This window comes from Gopherus evgoodei, chromosome 3 (assembly GCF_007399415.2).
Source record: "Gopherus evgoodei ecotype Sinaloan lineage chromosome 3, rGopEvg1_v1.p, whole genome shotgun sequence".
Classification (NCBI taxonomy): Eukaryota; Metazoa; Chordata; order Testudines; family Testudinidae; genus Gopherus; species Gopherus evgoodei.
The window spans coordinates 180,133,746-180,150,408 of NC_044324.1; the positions used below are offsets into that span (position 1 = coordinate 180,133,746).

At 44.5% G+C, this 16,663-nt stretch overlaps 1 protein-coding gene across 7 annotated transcripts in view; it reads left to right on the plus strand.

Moving 5' to 3' along the window:
- The first annotated feature begins 524 nt into the window (after window positions 1–524).
- PACC1 (proton activated chloride channel 1) overlaps window positions 525–16,663 on the plus strand; it is a 29,517-nt gene continuing 13,378 nt past the window's right edge. For 2 of the 7 annotated variants that reach the window (XM_030557554.1, XM_030557557.1), the window contains exons 1-5: window positions 599–727; window positions 5,951–6,050; window positions 8,823–9,038; window positions 11,270–11,424; window positions 14,702–14,844. In XM_030557554.1, the coding sequence (XP_030413414.1) occupies window positions 692–727; window positions 5,951–6,050; window positions 8,823–9,038; window positions 11,270–11,424; window positions 14,702–14,844 (650 nt within the window). In that variant the 5' untranslated portion in view covers window positions 599–691. Of the gene's footprint in view, window positions 728–753; window positions 989–5,796; window positions 6,051–8,822; window positions 9,039–11,269; window positions 11,425–14,701; window positions 14,845–16,663 lie in introns of those variants that run through there. The other 5 variants (XM_030557559.1, XM_030557558.1, XM_030557556.1 and 2 more) reach the window with 5 other exon arrangements.

A 16,663-nucleotide genomic window follows, 5' to 3' on the forward strand; every position in this document is an offset into this window, starting at 1 on the left:
CAGAATCCTGTGATTAGTGAGAACCTCACCTTTCACTTTTCTTAGACAAAGAGAGACACTTGAAACGCTCAACCCCAAATGTTCAAAAACCAGAGGGCAAATCAAAAAGAAGCCGTCCTTCTTATATTAGCTGGTGATCCGGGGGCGGGGGGCAGACATCATTTCTGAATTCCTGGGACTGGCAATTGTAACGTCTCCCCTCACTCACCCCTCTGCTCCGCCCCTCCTAGCGCTCACGCACGGGGCGCCTCTGAGTGCGGGCTCTAGTGGAGACAGTCTCTCGGGCGCCGCGGTGCTCACCGCAGACACGCACCGGAAATGCTCTTTTCCTGCTGCACCCCGGACCGGCCATAGGCAGCTTTAAATCGTCCGCGGCTGCAGTGCAAAGGCTTGTTGGGGGTTGCTCAGGTCGGGACGGAGCAGGGGCCTTGCACGGTCGGTTTCAAACTACATTTCCCAGCATCCTGCGCTCCGCACGCCTGTGCTGCGAGCGAGCCGCCTGAGAGAAGGGGGCAGAGAGAGCGGGGGAGGCGCGCGCGCGGTGGCGGCGGCAGCCTGCCGTGTGGACGCTCCGTGCGGGCTCGGTCTGGTACCGCTGTGCGCCCGCGCTCCCCGCTCAGGCTCAGCCCCCGAGGCTGCTGCGGTGCCGGTTCCAGCTCCAGCTCCAGCTCCAGCTCCCGCCGCGGATGCCATGCTAAGGCAAGAGCTCGCCGCATCTTACCAGGAGGTACTGGCGGGCGGCGGGGGCGAAGGGGGAAAAGTGAATTTGCTCGCGTGAGTGCACGTGCAAGCCGCACCTCGAACCAGTGCGGTCTTTCGTTTGCCGAGCAAACTCCGTACCGCACTGAGCAGCCGGGCACCGCAAAACGCGTTGCGGCGGTGGCTGAAAAACGGCAAGACAGCGACGAGGTGCCGGATGGCTTCATAGCAGCCTTTTAGGTGCAGCCGTTTCTAGCTAGGTGCGACACCAGGAATGTGCACGTTAATGGTAAACCCCAAATCGCCAATGAAATAACACTGCAGTGATTGCCGTGTATCTGTGCTCAAGCTGAACGCCGCTATAACTTGAGCGGATGTGTGTTAGTCCCCTTTCAGTCAATTTAAAAGCTATTGCAATATATTCGTCTTGGCTCCAGTCACGGCCTCTATTAAACATTCATCTTCTGGTTCTCCAGTTCTTCAGTGCTTTGATAAGTCATCTAAGGCATAGAAAGTCAACTGGGTCACATTTTAATTTTAGAGCTATAGCAAAACTGGCTGGTGATTGGCTTTATGTTGCCCTCTGCAAACTGGAAAGTGTCCATTCCTTCCAACCTGCAGTCACCCAAGGAGATCGCCTCATGAATAATTTTGCTGCCCAAGGCATCCACCAGCTTTCTCTGTATGAAGGAACCCTGATCCCTAGAGTCCTTGTATTTAAATACATAGGAAACAAACATGATGCTTTTTGGTACAGGCAAATATATATTTGTATTTAAAAACAAGGAAATAGTTAAAATACAGTCGATTGTAATATTGTAGAAAGTGTAGGTACATACAGTTGACAGGTGCCTTTATCACTTTTATAGGAAGGCCCTGTCAGACATGAAAAGTGATACTGAAGGCCCAGTTGTAATCCTGTGCCTAGTCTGCCTATCAAACTCATATATTAGCATCATATTATACTTGCTTGTACTTGTATCTTTCTTGGTAGATGCATAGAAATTGTCTTGGTCAAGTTAATCAGCAGTAAAAACCTGCAGCGGGTCTCCTTTGCCTTCACACACAGCTGTTTATCTCATTTTAGAAAGTTGCAGGCTGCATTTGTCCTTGGGCTTGCACTGTAGGAATCTCTAGTTTAGCCTATCAACATTTATCAGTTCTTCTCCCATTTCTCATGTTAGACTAGAAGACATTTAAAGATTTAAATAACCTCATGCACAAACAAGTGAAACAGAACATTTCTCCCTTTATTTATAGCCCCCAGGAGGGTTTTCCCTGCATGAAATTCACTTCACTCACATGAAGGTAGGAAGTGGGTGAAGAGCATGTGGTGCTGCTATTTCTGTAACCACCCCTGAGGCGTGGGTTCTGTATCCCCCCTGATCTGCCCCTATCTCCCAAGTCAGTGTTGACACCCATTAGGTGGTTGCTAGCAGCCCTCCTCCGCTCAGTGCAGAGCGCCCCCTTACATTGATGTTTCACACTAGAATGAATTTCATCCACCGTGGCTCCTCATTTTATCTGTGTCTTTTCCTTTTATCCTTCTTTTTCTTTTCAGCTGAGGGGCATAGAACATCTAAATGTGAGCTTTCCTTTGCTCATTTGACTCCAGCAAGGTTCCACACTTAAACAGTGATTTCCTTCCACGACGCCAATGACCTGAGTTATATTAGCTTAGATAGAGATCCTAGAATTGTCACCTTTAGTTTTATCCTGGGCTGCCAGTTTCCTCATGTAATTCTACTTCCCCCCTCTGTACCAACAACAGTTAGGAGTGCTGCATTCCTTGGAGAGTGCTTATCTCTCCCTTGAGACTGCCACAGAACTTTGACATGCTTTTAAGTGGTGTGCATGTGCAGAGCCCATTCTCTCCCACTTCTCCCAGCTGCTGGAGACTGGGAATGAAATGTCAGTGCTGAGATCAGTTCCAGTGCTGGGTCTTGCATGGTGCTGGAACCCTGTGTCCTGAATTACCCCCACTTAATGTCCTTGCCTGTCACCAAAGTATGGGGTGGAATATTGTATCTTGCGCAGCTATCACCATATTTGGCTGGTCCATGGTACATACGTAGTATACGTAAGATGTTGGTCTGAGAAGGTGACTGCCACTCGTGCATCTATGAATAGTTACAACACAATTTTCATTCATTTGGGCATATACTGGTACATTTGAAGAAACTAGAATAAACTTGCATGGTAATACTGCTCCTGCTAGCCTGTTATTGGTGGACTATAGCTTAGTGTGTATGCAGATGGGACGGGCTACGAAATAGGTCTTGTCAGGTTGCGTACACTCATTCTGGATTGAATGCTGTGCTCCCAAGATATAATGGCTTTCCCCATGCTCGAGTTAGGCTTTTGAAGTCTAGTGCTATATGTGATTCTTAGTGGTTTGGAGTGAATTTTGTATGCACGTTTGTGATCAAATGGAGTTTTCTGGACTTCCAGTGAAGTCAATTGCCCTTACAGGCATCAGACCACCTAGTTACTAAGGGTGCGATCCACGAAGGGACTTAGGCACCTAAACCCCTTTGTGGATCTGGGTCCAGGGGTTACTGCTTCATACACTTTGGACTGACAGCCCTTTGACGGTCTTAAGTGTAAGAGGCTTGTAAAAATAGAACTGTCTCACCAGTGCAGAACTCAAAATGTTGTATTTTGCTTCTGAAGTGCATTGAAATGCTCTATATTTTGATTTTTCATCTTTCTCCCATTCCTGCATATTAAAGATGGGTCATTGTAGATTTCCCCTGAGTGTGTAATAAATGTTGTATCATAATATGTTTTCTACTTTGATATTATACTGAAATTTCTTGCAGTCATTTTTTCCATAGGTGAATTTAATTTGACATGGAAGTTCTCTCTCACTGCAATTTGCTGTGAATTGGAAACAATTGCAGAGTGTTCAGCTTTCCAAGTTTCACTCTACTCAAAATCTCTCATTGCACTTGGTTTTCTGTATTTAGACCTGGTGTGACCAAGTTGCAGGTTTAAAGAGAGAATGAACCATCTGTTAATTATATTCTGTGCTTTTGTAGGACCTTTCATCTCAGGATTTCAATGCGTTTTACATGGATTAAATCTTCAAACACCTGTGTAGAGTAGAGACTAGTATTCTCATTTTACAGACAGCTGAACTGAGGCTTGGAGAGGTTAAGTAATTAGTCCATAGTTACACAGTCTGGCAGTGGCAGAGCCCAGAGTACCAAATGCCTTTAACCCCTTAACTAGACAATATAGGTAGATGAAGTTTCTGTGTATTAGGAGGAAGTGTGTTTAATGGTGAGAGAAGATTAGAAGTCAGGAGTTGAGGAAACTATTTCTGGTTCTGTCACTGACTGGGTCTGTGACTTTTGATGAGTCCCTTAGGTCTTTTCTACATGAGGAAGTTGCACAAGTATAACTTGAGTCAACTTTTAAACTGATAAAAGGCTTGTCTACAGCAACAATCAGTTCATGGCAAGCAGTGGTGTGACTACTCTGCAACAGTCTGTGAGGGGACCCAGCTGAAATGTATTAACAGTTAATGCCTTTTGATTAGCCCCTTATCAAAAAGGACTAAATCAAAGGTCATTAATGAATTATTAATGGGAGTCAGCAGGGTCCGCACACACAGTTAGTCCACAGCAATCTTGTGCCGGGTAGAGTCACACCCGACCTTGCGGCAAACGAAATGTTCCTATAGTGTAATCTTTAATTAAACTGGTGCTAAAGGCTCTGCAGACACTCTTATGCTGAAATAAGAGTGTCTTATTTTGGTTTAGCTAAACCTGTTCCTAATCTATTCAAGCTAACCTGCAATAATCCACCCTTAAACTGAAATAAGAGTCCGCACTGCTTTGTGTGGAGGTGGTTTTATGTCTGCTGGGGAGTGCTCTCCCATCAGCATAGCGCGGCTACTCGAGCGATGTTACAGCGGTTCTGCTGTAAGCTCGCTAGTGTAGACATGCCCTTAGTGTGTTGAAATTCACACCTTAAGTTATACAGGGGCAACAAAACATCTGTTGACAAAACCAGTCTCTCTCTCTCTCTGCTGGTCTGAGTCTCTGCTGCCTCACACCCTGAGAAGTCAGTCACACTTGTGCAAAGTGTGTGTGAAACAGCGGTAACATTTTGCGCTCACTTTGTGCAGGTGTGAGTGACTACACAAAGTTGTGAGAAGAAAGTGGAGAATCAAGCTCTTTACCTAAGAAGGTTTTGCGTCTGTAAAATGAATAATATTTGAGATATGGAATAAAAATTGCTATAAAGTGAAAATGATCAATTAGTATATTTTATTACAATGTTTAAAATAAAATATATATATATATATATATATATATATATATATATTATATTAAAATGAGAGAGGCAAAAGTTGGTACAAAGGAAGGATCCTTAGCCCTTCAGCTTCCATGGGGGACACCTGGGGAAAAGGTGATGGAAGGACTTTTTTTCTTAAATAAAAGGAAAACCAAGGTTTCATTGTTTGCATTCCATGTGTTCCCCAGTTCTTTGTCCAGATGCTTTATGGTATATATTGATGCCTATCTCATGTGACAAGCTTACGACATTGACCAAAATGTCCTGGCAGTTTGGGCTCTGAGTCGGAACAACACATTGTGTGATAGCTATTAGTTCTTTGCAAAGCTGGTGCACTGAGCTGAAAAATAGAGCAGCGACTTGTGGACTTTTTAACTGTTCATTTGTAATGATGCATCTGCTGAGGTGGTTTGGGCTGCGCTCTGGAGTAACTTGCACTAATATCTGTTAAAAACAATAACATTTCTTGCATTCCCCTCTGATTGCAATGTGCTAATGCTTTGTCCTGTGGCATAGATTGTGATTTGTAATAATACATATGCTGAAACATGGACCTTCTCCACTCAAGAATATGTTGAGATCATGAGATGCTACCTTAATTTTGAGGGTTCAAGTGGGCTGAAGATGCCATTGAAAAGTGCAGTTTTTTTAAACGGGGGTGGTGGTGGTATGCTGGACTGGGATTCGAAAAATCAGGCTTCAATTTCAGGCTCTCACACTTGCGTTGTTGCCTTGGGCAAGTAATTTAATCTCTCAGAAATTGAGATCATATTTCCTTTCTCCCATCCTCAGGTCTTGTCTCTTTATGTTGTAAGCTCTTTTCCTATGTATTTGTGCAGCACTTAGCACAATGGGGCTCCGATCTCAGTTGGATCCCACTGCACTGTTATAATGCAAACAAATAATCATGTCAAAGTACATTTGAAAATGGAATGTATTTCCTCAGCTGAGTGAGGAAGTGGAGCACGTAGCTGAGCATCCAGAGCCAGTGGAGGAGGAGGAAATGGATGATGATCAGGAGGATACCAGCTCCGCTATTTTACCAGGTGAGAGCTGCCGATCCAAAAGTCCTCTATCAAGTGCCTAATAAAAACTGCTTGTTCTGAATGGTCTTTTGGGGAGCAGTTGAAATCATAAATGGCTCATTGTCAGGAATGACATACTGTGCCAAAGGGAAGCTGAAGAGTTCCTTACCCATGAGACCACATCACTGTGTCTCCTCTGCTACAGATATTAACCTGGAGTTAGAACCAAGCCAAAGAAAACCCAGCAAAATCCATTTGAAAGGAAATGCTTCTCTGCCTCAGAAGAGTGAAGTGCCGAGCTGACCCTGCTAGGATTTGAATGTGCAATTCCAGGGAGTTAGTGTATTGCAACTTTGCAGCATAGGCATTGTCTACCTAAGCAAGTTGCACTGGTTAAACAGAAGGTGTGGTTTAAACCAATTTAGGCCCTGTCTACGCTACAGAGTTTTGTCGACAAAAGTTATGCCGCTTTAATTAAACTGCTCTTGCATGTCCACACTATGCTTCTTGTGTTGGTAGAGCGCATCCACAATAGCAGCTCTTGCATCTGCACAGAGAGCAGTGCACAGTGGGTAGCTATCCCACTGTGCACCTGGCTGCAATGTGCTTTGGGAAGGGTTTGCAATGCCTCATGGGGCAGGTGCAGTGTCACATCATGGGGCAGGTGCAGTGTCACATCACATCTCAATCCCATGGTTCCAGGGGCATCCTATACATTTCCAGCTGCCTTTCAACTGAAGTGTAGGGGAGTTTAATTGGTGCAATTTTCTTATGCAGATAAGGCCCTACTTCTTTAGGCTGTCCTCTCCTGACAGTAACTTTGTGGGAATGGCCTGTGTGACAGTAGAATCACATTATTTGACTAGGCACATGTTCATTGGGAGCTTTTAAAGGGTCAGTATTTGTTATGGTAAGGAACAAACACCTCAGCATGTTGTTACATTTGAAGGATAGGACATACTGTGGCGTGATAAAGGCTGATTTTTTGTATATGGCCCCCTTGTGTAAAAGACCATTGTCAAAATATAGCCATCACTTCTTGCATGTGCCATTTATAGCACCCATTTGTATGTGCAACTGTATAGCGCACGTAGTTACACCTCCTTGTGTGTAAGTCAAGTATTGGTTCTTAAAAGTTGTGCAGGCAAGTCGTGGGCGTGTACACATACTAAGGGAAGCTGATTAAAGGACTTTGGACAGTATTACCCATCCTGTTGATAACGATAGTGAAAGTGTTAGAGAGATTTTTTTTTCTAGAGTTAACTGGAATCCTTCTTATGTGCAACTTTATATAATATGCATATGGAGTTAGGTGTTAGACTTTAGTCTTTAAAACTGTGAGGATAACATATAATTGACTGACTTCTAGCCTGGTGCATGCATAGGGTTGCAAATTTCTACTCACATAAAACCGAACACCCTTGCCCTGCCCCATCTCTGAGGTCCTGCCCCTGCTCATTTTGCACACCCTTCCCCCCCATCGCTCACTCTCACCACACTCACTCGCTCATTTTCACTGGGCTGGCTCAGGGGATAGGGATGTGAGAGGAGGTGAGAGCTCCAGCTGGGGGTGTGAGGTCTAGGGTGGAGCCAGGGATGAGGGATTTGGGGTGCAGGAGGGGGCTGCGGGGTGGGGCTGAGGTTTGGAGTGCGGGGGGTGGTGTGAGGCCTCAAGCTGGGAGTGCAGACTGTGGGTATGAGGGGTTTGGGGTGTAGGAGGGTACTCCGGGGGGTGGTGGAGCCGAGGGGGTCAGAGTATGGGAGGGGGCTCTGGCCTGAGGCAAGAGGTTGGGGAATGGGAGGGGGGTGAGGGCTCTAGGCTGGGGGGGCATAAATGAGGGTTCAGGATATGGGACGAGGCTCTGGGCTGGACCAAGGGTTTCGGAGGGCAGAAGGGGGATTGGGGCAGGAGTGTAGGCTCCAGGCGGCGCTTACTTCAAGCAGCTCCGAGAAGCAGCATGTCCGTCCCCCCCCCGGCAGCTCTGTGCACTGCCCCATCCGCATGTGCCACCCCTGTGGCTCCCATTGGCCACAGTTCCCAGCCAATGGGAGCTGTGGAACCAGTGCTTGGGGCAGGGGCAACATGCGGAACCCCCTTTCTGCCCCTACATGTGGGAGCTGGAGGGGGGACATGTCACTGCTTCCAGGAGCCGCATGGAGCCACGGCAGGCAGGGCGCCTGCCTTAGCCCCGCTGCGCTGCTGATTGGACTTTTAACAGCCCGGTCAGCAGTGCTGACCAGAGCCGCCAGGGTCCCTTTTTGACTGGGTGTTCTGGTCGAAAACTGGACACCTAGTAACCCGTGCATGCACGCTGCAGTTAGCTAGCTACATAAGAGCATTACAGTGCTCAAAGCCTCTGTGTTGATGCATAGATTAAATTTGGTCAGGATCAGTTGGTTCAAACTTGGGAGAGAGGAGTCTTTTATGGTGTGGAAAAAAAGGCTCCATCAGGGGACTTTTCACTGTGAACTCTGAATTTTTCAGCTGAACTGGCCTCTTTTAAATGTGTTTTTCTTCTGCCTATTGTGTCCCTAAGCACAATCCCTAATGCAGGGGGTAAAACAAAGGCAGAACCCTCTCCTTACTGATTACGCCTCATCATGTTAATGGGAAGTAACAGCTGACTGCTTGTCAAAAAACATTATTTATTTGTTCTTGTATTTTAAATCAAACTAAACCTCTTGTTCCCTCTCATTTCAAATGGTTCATCTTGAAATTAATGCTCTGCACGATTCAGTGTGGAAGACTGTAAGTAAATATACTTACAAATTTGAATCCCATATTTTGTTCAGTCCTAGATAGTGAATCGGGTACCAGTAGCCCTTCTGTGCGTTTCAGCAAGACCTGCCTAAAGAATGTCTTTTCAGTAATCCTCCTCTTCATTTATCTGCTGCTCATGGCTGTAGCTGTGTTCCTTGTCTACCAAACTATCACTGACTTCAGGGAAAAGCTCAAACACCCGGTGATGTCTGTCTCTTACAAAGAAGTGCCCTTGTACGATGCACCTGGTAAGTCTCTGGAAACAAATCATCATAGTAGTGAAGTCCAATTATATCTCAAGATGTCATTCAAATCTTTGCATGCGTTACTGACAGCATTTTGCATGTAACAAGTGCTGGTGCCATTTACTCTCCGTGTGGGTCCAAGTGGTGCAAAAAATGCTTTGGGCTTTGCTGCTTTTTTTGTTTAACTCATGGTGGTGGTGATGTCAATGCATGGAACCTTTTCTCAGCTATTATGAGACAGATTTGCTGAATCTGAACATATATCATGTTAATACTAGCTTTAGAGGCTCATTCAGCTCTTCAGGAGCTCATATGAGGCTTTTTTGCAGTCCATAGACTTGAATGGGCTCATCTTGATCTCTTGGGAGTGAGAAGAGCATTGACCACAGGAGTGCTCCTTAAGCTACTTAACCTAGCCAGAGCAGCACGGTTGATTGCTAGGATCCCTGCCCCTCGAAGTATCAAGGAAATGGTGGTGGTCAAAAGAAGGCAGAGCTTTTACATTAAAAGGATTTTATAGGCAGCCACAAAATCATCATGTGATAGTCTGCTTTTGCACCGGCACTGCATCAGTAGGCAGTGACAATGAAATAGCTCCACCGTATCAATATCACAACACAACATCAGAGCATCATATGGCAGTTATTTGGTGACTATTACTTCTATTAAAATGTTCTGGAGTAGTTGTGGGTGGGTGTATATATAAAAAATGTAACCACTTAATATTCACTGTAGAGCATACAGTTCAAATCAGCATTAGCAGCGGCTTACTCAAAGGGACACAGTCAACTTAAAAATCACACTTCTGTCTGAAAATGTTACCACCTACTCTTGTTAGGAGTAATCCCTCCCATCACTATTGTTGAAATATTAGAGAGAAAATATTTGGGGGTTTTGCAGCTATACTGTGTGCATTTAACAGCATTCTGTGTATAGTTAATTTAATTATTTCCTCTGTAGTCAGTTAGGCCTCAGTTCTGCAGTCAGACCTTTGTGAAGAGCTGCATTCACAAGCTGAGGTGTCTACTGACATGGATCTGATTGTAAGGTCAGGGCCTTTGTCTGTTTTCCCCTATGGTTTGTGTGAATCTATCACACACGGACAGGGGAGAAAGACATTTTAAAAAATTTTAAAAAAATCTGATTGTAAAACCACAAAAATTGGCAGGGAGCCCAGAGGCAGTTGTAGGACCTGAAATTACTTTTAACTTTTTTTTTTAAAACTAACCAGATTTTTCTTCCAAGCATGGAACACTGGAGATCTGCAAAATATATTTTAGATGCTCTCCACTATCCTTTTTGACTTCTGTATGCCCTCACATAAAGTTATTTCAGTAATTGGTGTAGGTTTATAAATCATATAGTCATTTATCACATGTAGCATTTTATTTATTTATAGTAGTTGATCTATATTATCTTCAAGCAAATCTGTGTTTCCTAGACTAAATGTGGCCTAAGAGCTTTGCTGGTTTTCATGAGGGGAAAGTCAGAAAGAAACACATGAAGTTTTTATACCCATCATTGGACTTGAGCATTGTTGTACTTTATGCTAAATATATTAGTTGCAGCATGGGTGAAAAAAATAGCCTGCCAACCTGATAACAAAAGTGATGAGAGAGGATAATTTGTTGACACGTTTGATACCTTTGATTTAGCTTGATATAGTATTTAGTAATTATGTCTATTTGATGCCATAGGAAGGAACATCTTCTTGCTTTTATTTTGTCAGCCAGTGACTTTAGAGATTCCATGGACAGTACATTACATCTGTTGTATATTCCCAATATGCGTTTATACAATATGGTTTACGGTCTTGATCCAGTAAAACAGTTAATACTTTAAGTATTTGAGGACTCCCATTGACTTCCGTAGGCCTATTCACATGTTCAAGTGCTTTTCTGGATTGGGGTTTTAGAGCCTGATCCAGCACCTTCTGATGTTAATGGAAAGATTCCTGTTGACTTCAGTGAGCTTTGGATCAGGCCCTGAAAGAGAAACAGGCAAGGGTTTTGTTTTGTTTTTGTTATCCTGCTGCTCAGAGCTTAATCCTGCAAAGTGCTGAGCACTCTAGCCCTGATCCAGCAGAGCATTTAAGCACATGTTAATTTGGAATGCTTTGTTGGATCTGGGAGCTCAGCACCTTGCAGGATTAAATCTTAGAATGACACTCCACTTACTTGGGCAAGAAATCAACTCTCATTTACATTTCTTCCAACTTTTTTCCCCTGAAACAGGTATTGCACTTTACCCAGGCAAGGCTCAGCTGCTTAGCTGCAAGCATCATTACTATGATCACATTCCGCCTCTGATAAACCCAGGTCAGCCAGGAGAAATTGAGTGCACCACTCAGAGAATCAACTACACAGATCCTTTTACTAATCAAACCATGGTAATAATTAAAAAGACAAAGGAACAGAGTTCAGCAGATGGGGTTGTTTTGTGCACTTCAGCATTCCAAAGTAGCAGTATATGTTATGCAGGAACTGCTGTGAAATACTTGCTTTCTTTTTTCTTAACATTTGTTGAACAATCAGTCCTTATTTTTAGAAATGTGACAGAGATCAGTTGGTTATTTTATTGTGGATGCTCAGATAGCTGAGTGATATGTGTGTCATAAGAATCTGAACAGAATGGAACAGAATAGATATTTTAGACAGTGCAACTTTTGGTTCATTTCCTATAAAAATCAAAACTGACATGCAACTTTAGATTGTGAGATGTTCAATTTGTTGAATCCTGCTTTGGCTGAAGGCAGAAGTTTTTCCATGGACTTTCAGTTGGAGCAGGACAGGTCCTTAGATTCCTTTTTTACATATTCCACGTGTGGATGTACATACATATATTATAATATCATTTTTACCAAACTTGCTGGAATCTTCATGTGAATTCGGTGCCCAACTAAACTGATTAGAATTAGGAAGATGCACTGAATAACAAGTGAACCCATAGTGGCGATGCTCACATAAAAAGGAATTGAGTTGTAGTCCACCTTTATTTGCTGCATTTGCAAGAGCAATTTTTGATCGTATTTAGATACTTTTTATTTAAAACCAGACTGAAATATGCCTGTTTGTTGAGTTTAAAATGATTGTTCATGTTTAATTTATTCTTTTTAAAGCTGTCTGTGTAAACAACCCTTCATGCCAACCATTTTTCCTCCTCTTTGTTTTTCCCATGATCTGTCCACTTCTTTCTGGGGAGGTGCCCCCCACCCCTCTTCTTTGTGTTGATATTTATTTCAGAGCAAAGGCTGTTAGTTTCAGTTGTAATGTGTTCTCTCTTTCTCTCTCTCTCTGCCTTTGTCAGTCTGCTAAAATCCTGCATTTTGTGCTGCATGTATTAGATACCTTTAAGAATCTTGGTGCTCTTGTATGCTCTGATCTTGTGCTTGACTCCAAACTATCAGACCTCTCTGCCTGTGCGGAGAGTCCCACTGGAGTCAATGGGACTTCTCCTGCGGGCAACAACTTGCAGGATCAGGGATGTGTATTGAACATGCTGTCTGGTATGCAGCTTCATGTACAATATTACATTTCTGTGTTTAAAGTGGGGTTCTGCTCCCTGACATCACTTTTCAAAGCCTGTCAGTCAAGGTTTGTCTGTCCTCAGTGTTGGATTTTAGAATTAGGTTCATTTGAGATGTTTGGGCTAGATGAGTGACATTCTTTTTTACAGGGAATCCCCACCTTCTCCTCAAGTAGGCTCTCAAGTCATCCAGGGGCTGCTGGAAGAGGCTTTTGGGATCCAATCTTGCATTCCTTGTGCACATGCAACTCCCAGTGACTTCAAGGCAGGTTGGAGTCAATAGGAGGTGTGATTTGTATGATTGGGCCCTGACAAGGTACTGGCCTTTATAACATACATCAGCAGCCTTTAGCAGTGGCACAGAACAGTATCATACTTACATAGCACCTTTCATCCAAATCTCAGACCATTTTACAAGTGTTATTTAGTTACCACTTCTTTTACTGATGGAGAAACTGGGGTATAGAGGCTAAATGTTGCCCCAGGTGACAAACCAGAGTTCCTGGACTCACAATCCACTAGATTGTACCCTCTCACCTTACAATAATCTTACTGCAATGTCATGGACTTTTACTAGAGTATTTTATGGAACACTTCTCTTCCAATGGGCCTCCACCTAGGATATGTCCACATTTTTGAGCCTTGGGTGGGAATGTGCTGGGGAGGCTGGCCCCTCCTGTCACTCGTGCTGCTGGGGCTGCGCTGTATTTTTAGGGTATTATTTTGGGAGAGCTGACATGGGTATGGCTCCTTGAACTGGGACTCATACCAGTGTTCCCTCTAATTTTTTCCACTCGTGTGGAATGGATTTTGGTATGTGCACCAATATGGAGGTGATATGTGACACCTCCATATTGGTGCACATAACAAAATTCATGCGGTGGGGCTGAGAGGTTCAGAGTGTGGGAGGGGGTTTAGGGCTGGGGCAGAGGGTTGCGGTGCAGGGGGTATGGGCTCTGGAGTGGGGCTGGGGATGAGGGGTTTGGAGTGCAGGCTGCCCCGGGACTGCAGTGGGGAGAGATGACTCCCCCAGCCCTCTCTCGCCGCAGCAGCTGGGGCCGGGGGAGAGGCGCCTCTCCCTGGCGACGGCAACTCCGGCAGGCCTGGTCTAGGCCAAGGGAGGGTCTCCTCTCCCCAGCAGCTCTGGTGGGCCTAGGGAAGGGCTTCGTTCCCTGGCACCTCCAGCGGGGCTGGGCCAGGCTAGATTGAGGGAGGGGTTGGTTCCTTTCTCTCCGCAGCAGCAAGTCCGGGGCAGAGCATGTCCATGTTGGGGCCAGCAGGGAGGGGCGCCTCTCTCCGCCGTGGCAAGTCCATGCTGGGAGAGATGCATCCCTGGGTGGGGCTTAATAGGCAGCTGCGTGGCTGCACAGTTTAGAGGGAACTTGTACTTACCCCTCCCTGCCCTGCTCCCCCCAGCTTGAAATGTAGACATACTTCGAGACTAGCCAAGATCACTCTTCAGGTTCCAAGAGCTGAAAAATCAGAGTCACGGATTTTATGGTCAGAAGGGATTATAATAATCTAATCTGGCCTCAGACGTAACATAGGCCATAGAACCTCACCCAGTAACTTCCGCATCAAGTGTAATGACTGTAGTGAAACTAGAATTGTAAAAAGACATCCAGTCTTGATTTAAAGCCTTCAAATCTCAGGCAATGTCTACACTGCAAAGTGACGACATGATCGTGGTCTGGGTAGGCATTCCTGAGTTAGCTCTAATCGAGTTAGTTCAGGTAGCAAAAAGAGCGAACACATGGTGGCCCAGGCTCTAGAGTACGGGCCCTCCAGGGACCCAGGGTACTTATTTGGGTTGCTAGCCCATGCTACTACACTGCTGCATTACCCATGCTAGCTAAATGTAAAGCTAACACAAATATGCCTCCCTGTGCTATGATCACACCTTTACTTTGCTGTGTGGATAGACCCTTAATCAGCAAGCAGGAATTTAAGTCTGGTCTGGCATTCTCACTGGACGTCTTAATTGCTGTGTACTTACCCCAGGCATGCAAATCCGCATGTATGCTAGCTTTCTGCCGTACATTAGTGACAGGTGGCAAGTTCAGTGACAGGAAATGAGGATTCCTTTACTTTTTTCATAATTCTATCAATAACTCTCTCTCTCTCTTTCTCTGTGCTTATAGAAACATGCTTTGATTGTCCAAGGACCTCGAGATGTGAAGAAAAGGGAACTCGTGTTTCTGCAGTTCCATTTAAATGAAACAAACCAGGATTTCAGTGCAATAAACTATCTTCTGTTCTCTTCTTTCCAGGAGTTCCTCAACAGGTATGCACAGGAATAAAGGGTGTGGCCTAGCAAATATACTGTAAGATGCATATTGTTACTAGTAGAATGAAAGTAGGGCTTCTTGTTTTCCATTTCTGTTTTTACTGATTTTAGGTGTGTGTTTGGGCTAGCTTGGGGCACTCTCATGCCTTGGAAAAACTGGTTTCTAGTCATGAATGTTGGTGACTGAAGAATTGTGAGCTGTGGAAATGGTTTTCATTGGCAAAAATCACCTCTGATCAATGCTGCCACCACTCATCACGTGCCTTTTGGCCATTCAGTGTCTTTGATGCTGCTATGGATGACCTGGAAGTAAATCTCAGCGGGCAGAACAAACAGGAAATACATTTTAAAGAGTGATTATTTTTCTGTTTTTATTTCTTAGGGGTTTTTTAAATCAATGATTAAAAAGAATCAGTGATGTTTTATCTGAAAGTTTAAACATAGTTACTCCAGACCCTCGTGTAAGGCTCTACAAAACGATTCACCTGTTTGGGTGGGAGTTTCAAGAGCACTCAGCATCCGACAAACTCTGTTTCCATTGAAGTGAATGATGAAACTCCCACAGTATCTCTGCACTGCAGCTGGGAGCAAGCCGGGCTTGTGCTTGTGGGGCTCACGCTGGCGCACTAAAAATAGCAGTGTGGACATTGCTTTGATGATGTGGCTTGGGCTCAGAAGACCACCCCCCCAGCTTGAGAGCCTAAGCTTCAGCCTGAGCTGCAACATCTACTTAGCTATTTTTAGTGCACTAGCGTGAGACCTGCCAGGCTCGCTCCCAGTTGCAATGTAGCCATATCCCCATTGACTGCAGTGGGAGCAGAATTAATCCAGCACTGAGCATTTTGAAAACCTCACCTTTTTATTGCGCCTCCCTTACCTGTGGGGTGGGGTAGGGGGCTATTTTTATTCAGCCTTTGCATTTAATTACAATTACTTGGTTCTGCTGCTCACTCTCTGGCACTGATCCAAAGCCCACTGAAGTCAAATGATTTCAGTAGGCTTTAAATCAGGTCCTACATTGGGAAAACAGTAATATTCACACAGGTGGTAAGAGAAAAGAGAGCAGAGCCAGGAAAAACACACACCACAGCATAGTTCATATGGATTATGGGGACAGCCGGTCCTCTGAGGTGGGGAGGGGGAAATAATATTTTTAGTATTATCATCCTCAACATTTGTATTTCTGTAGAATCTAGAGGCCTCAGCCAGGTTGGGGCCTGATTGGACAGCAGCCAGCACAAACATAGAACAGATGCCTTAAATTCTGAAAAATTTTCCACAAAGCATTTGTCCTTCAATGGTTAAGGGAAAACGCTTTCATAATAAGTACTGATCTTCTGTAATCTTACTTAGTGCTAGAACATCTCAGAAAGTATCAATATCCAGGTATTTCAAATGTACTGTTGCTATTTCAGTAGAAGAAAACACTGTTTTGTAAAATATATGATTCACAGTAAGCTACAATCTGCTTTCTTTTTCTAGTTTTTATGTAATATATGTTGCTGAGGGTTAGCTGTGTTAGTCTGTATCCACAAAAACAACGAGGAATCCAGTAGCACCTTAAAGATGCATCTGAAGAAGTGGGTTTTTTACCCATGAAAGCTTATGCCCAAATAAGTCTGTTAGTCTTTAAGGTGACACCGGGCTCCTCGTTGTTTCTACCATATAGAGTCAGCCAGCCAGCCAGTCTCTTGCTGACAGCGTACAAAGTCTGAATACTGGCATGTCCAGATGCCTGCCCCTTTTGTGCCATATTCAAGGTCTGCAAGGGTCGGTATGTGTCCAAGTGAGTAGGTCAACTGCTTAAAAATGAACA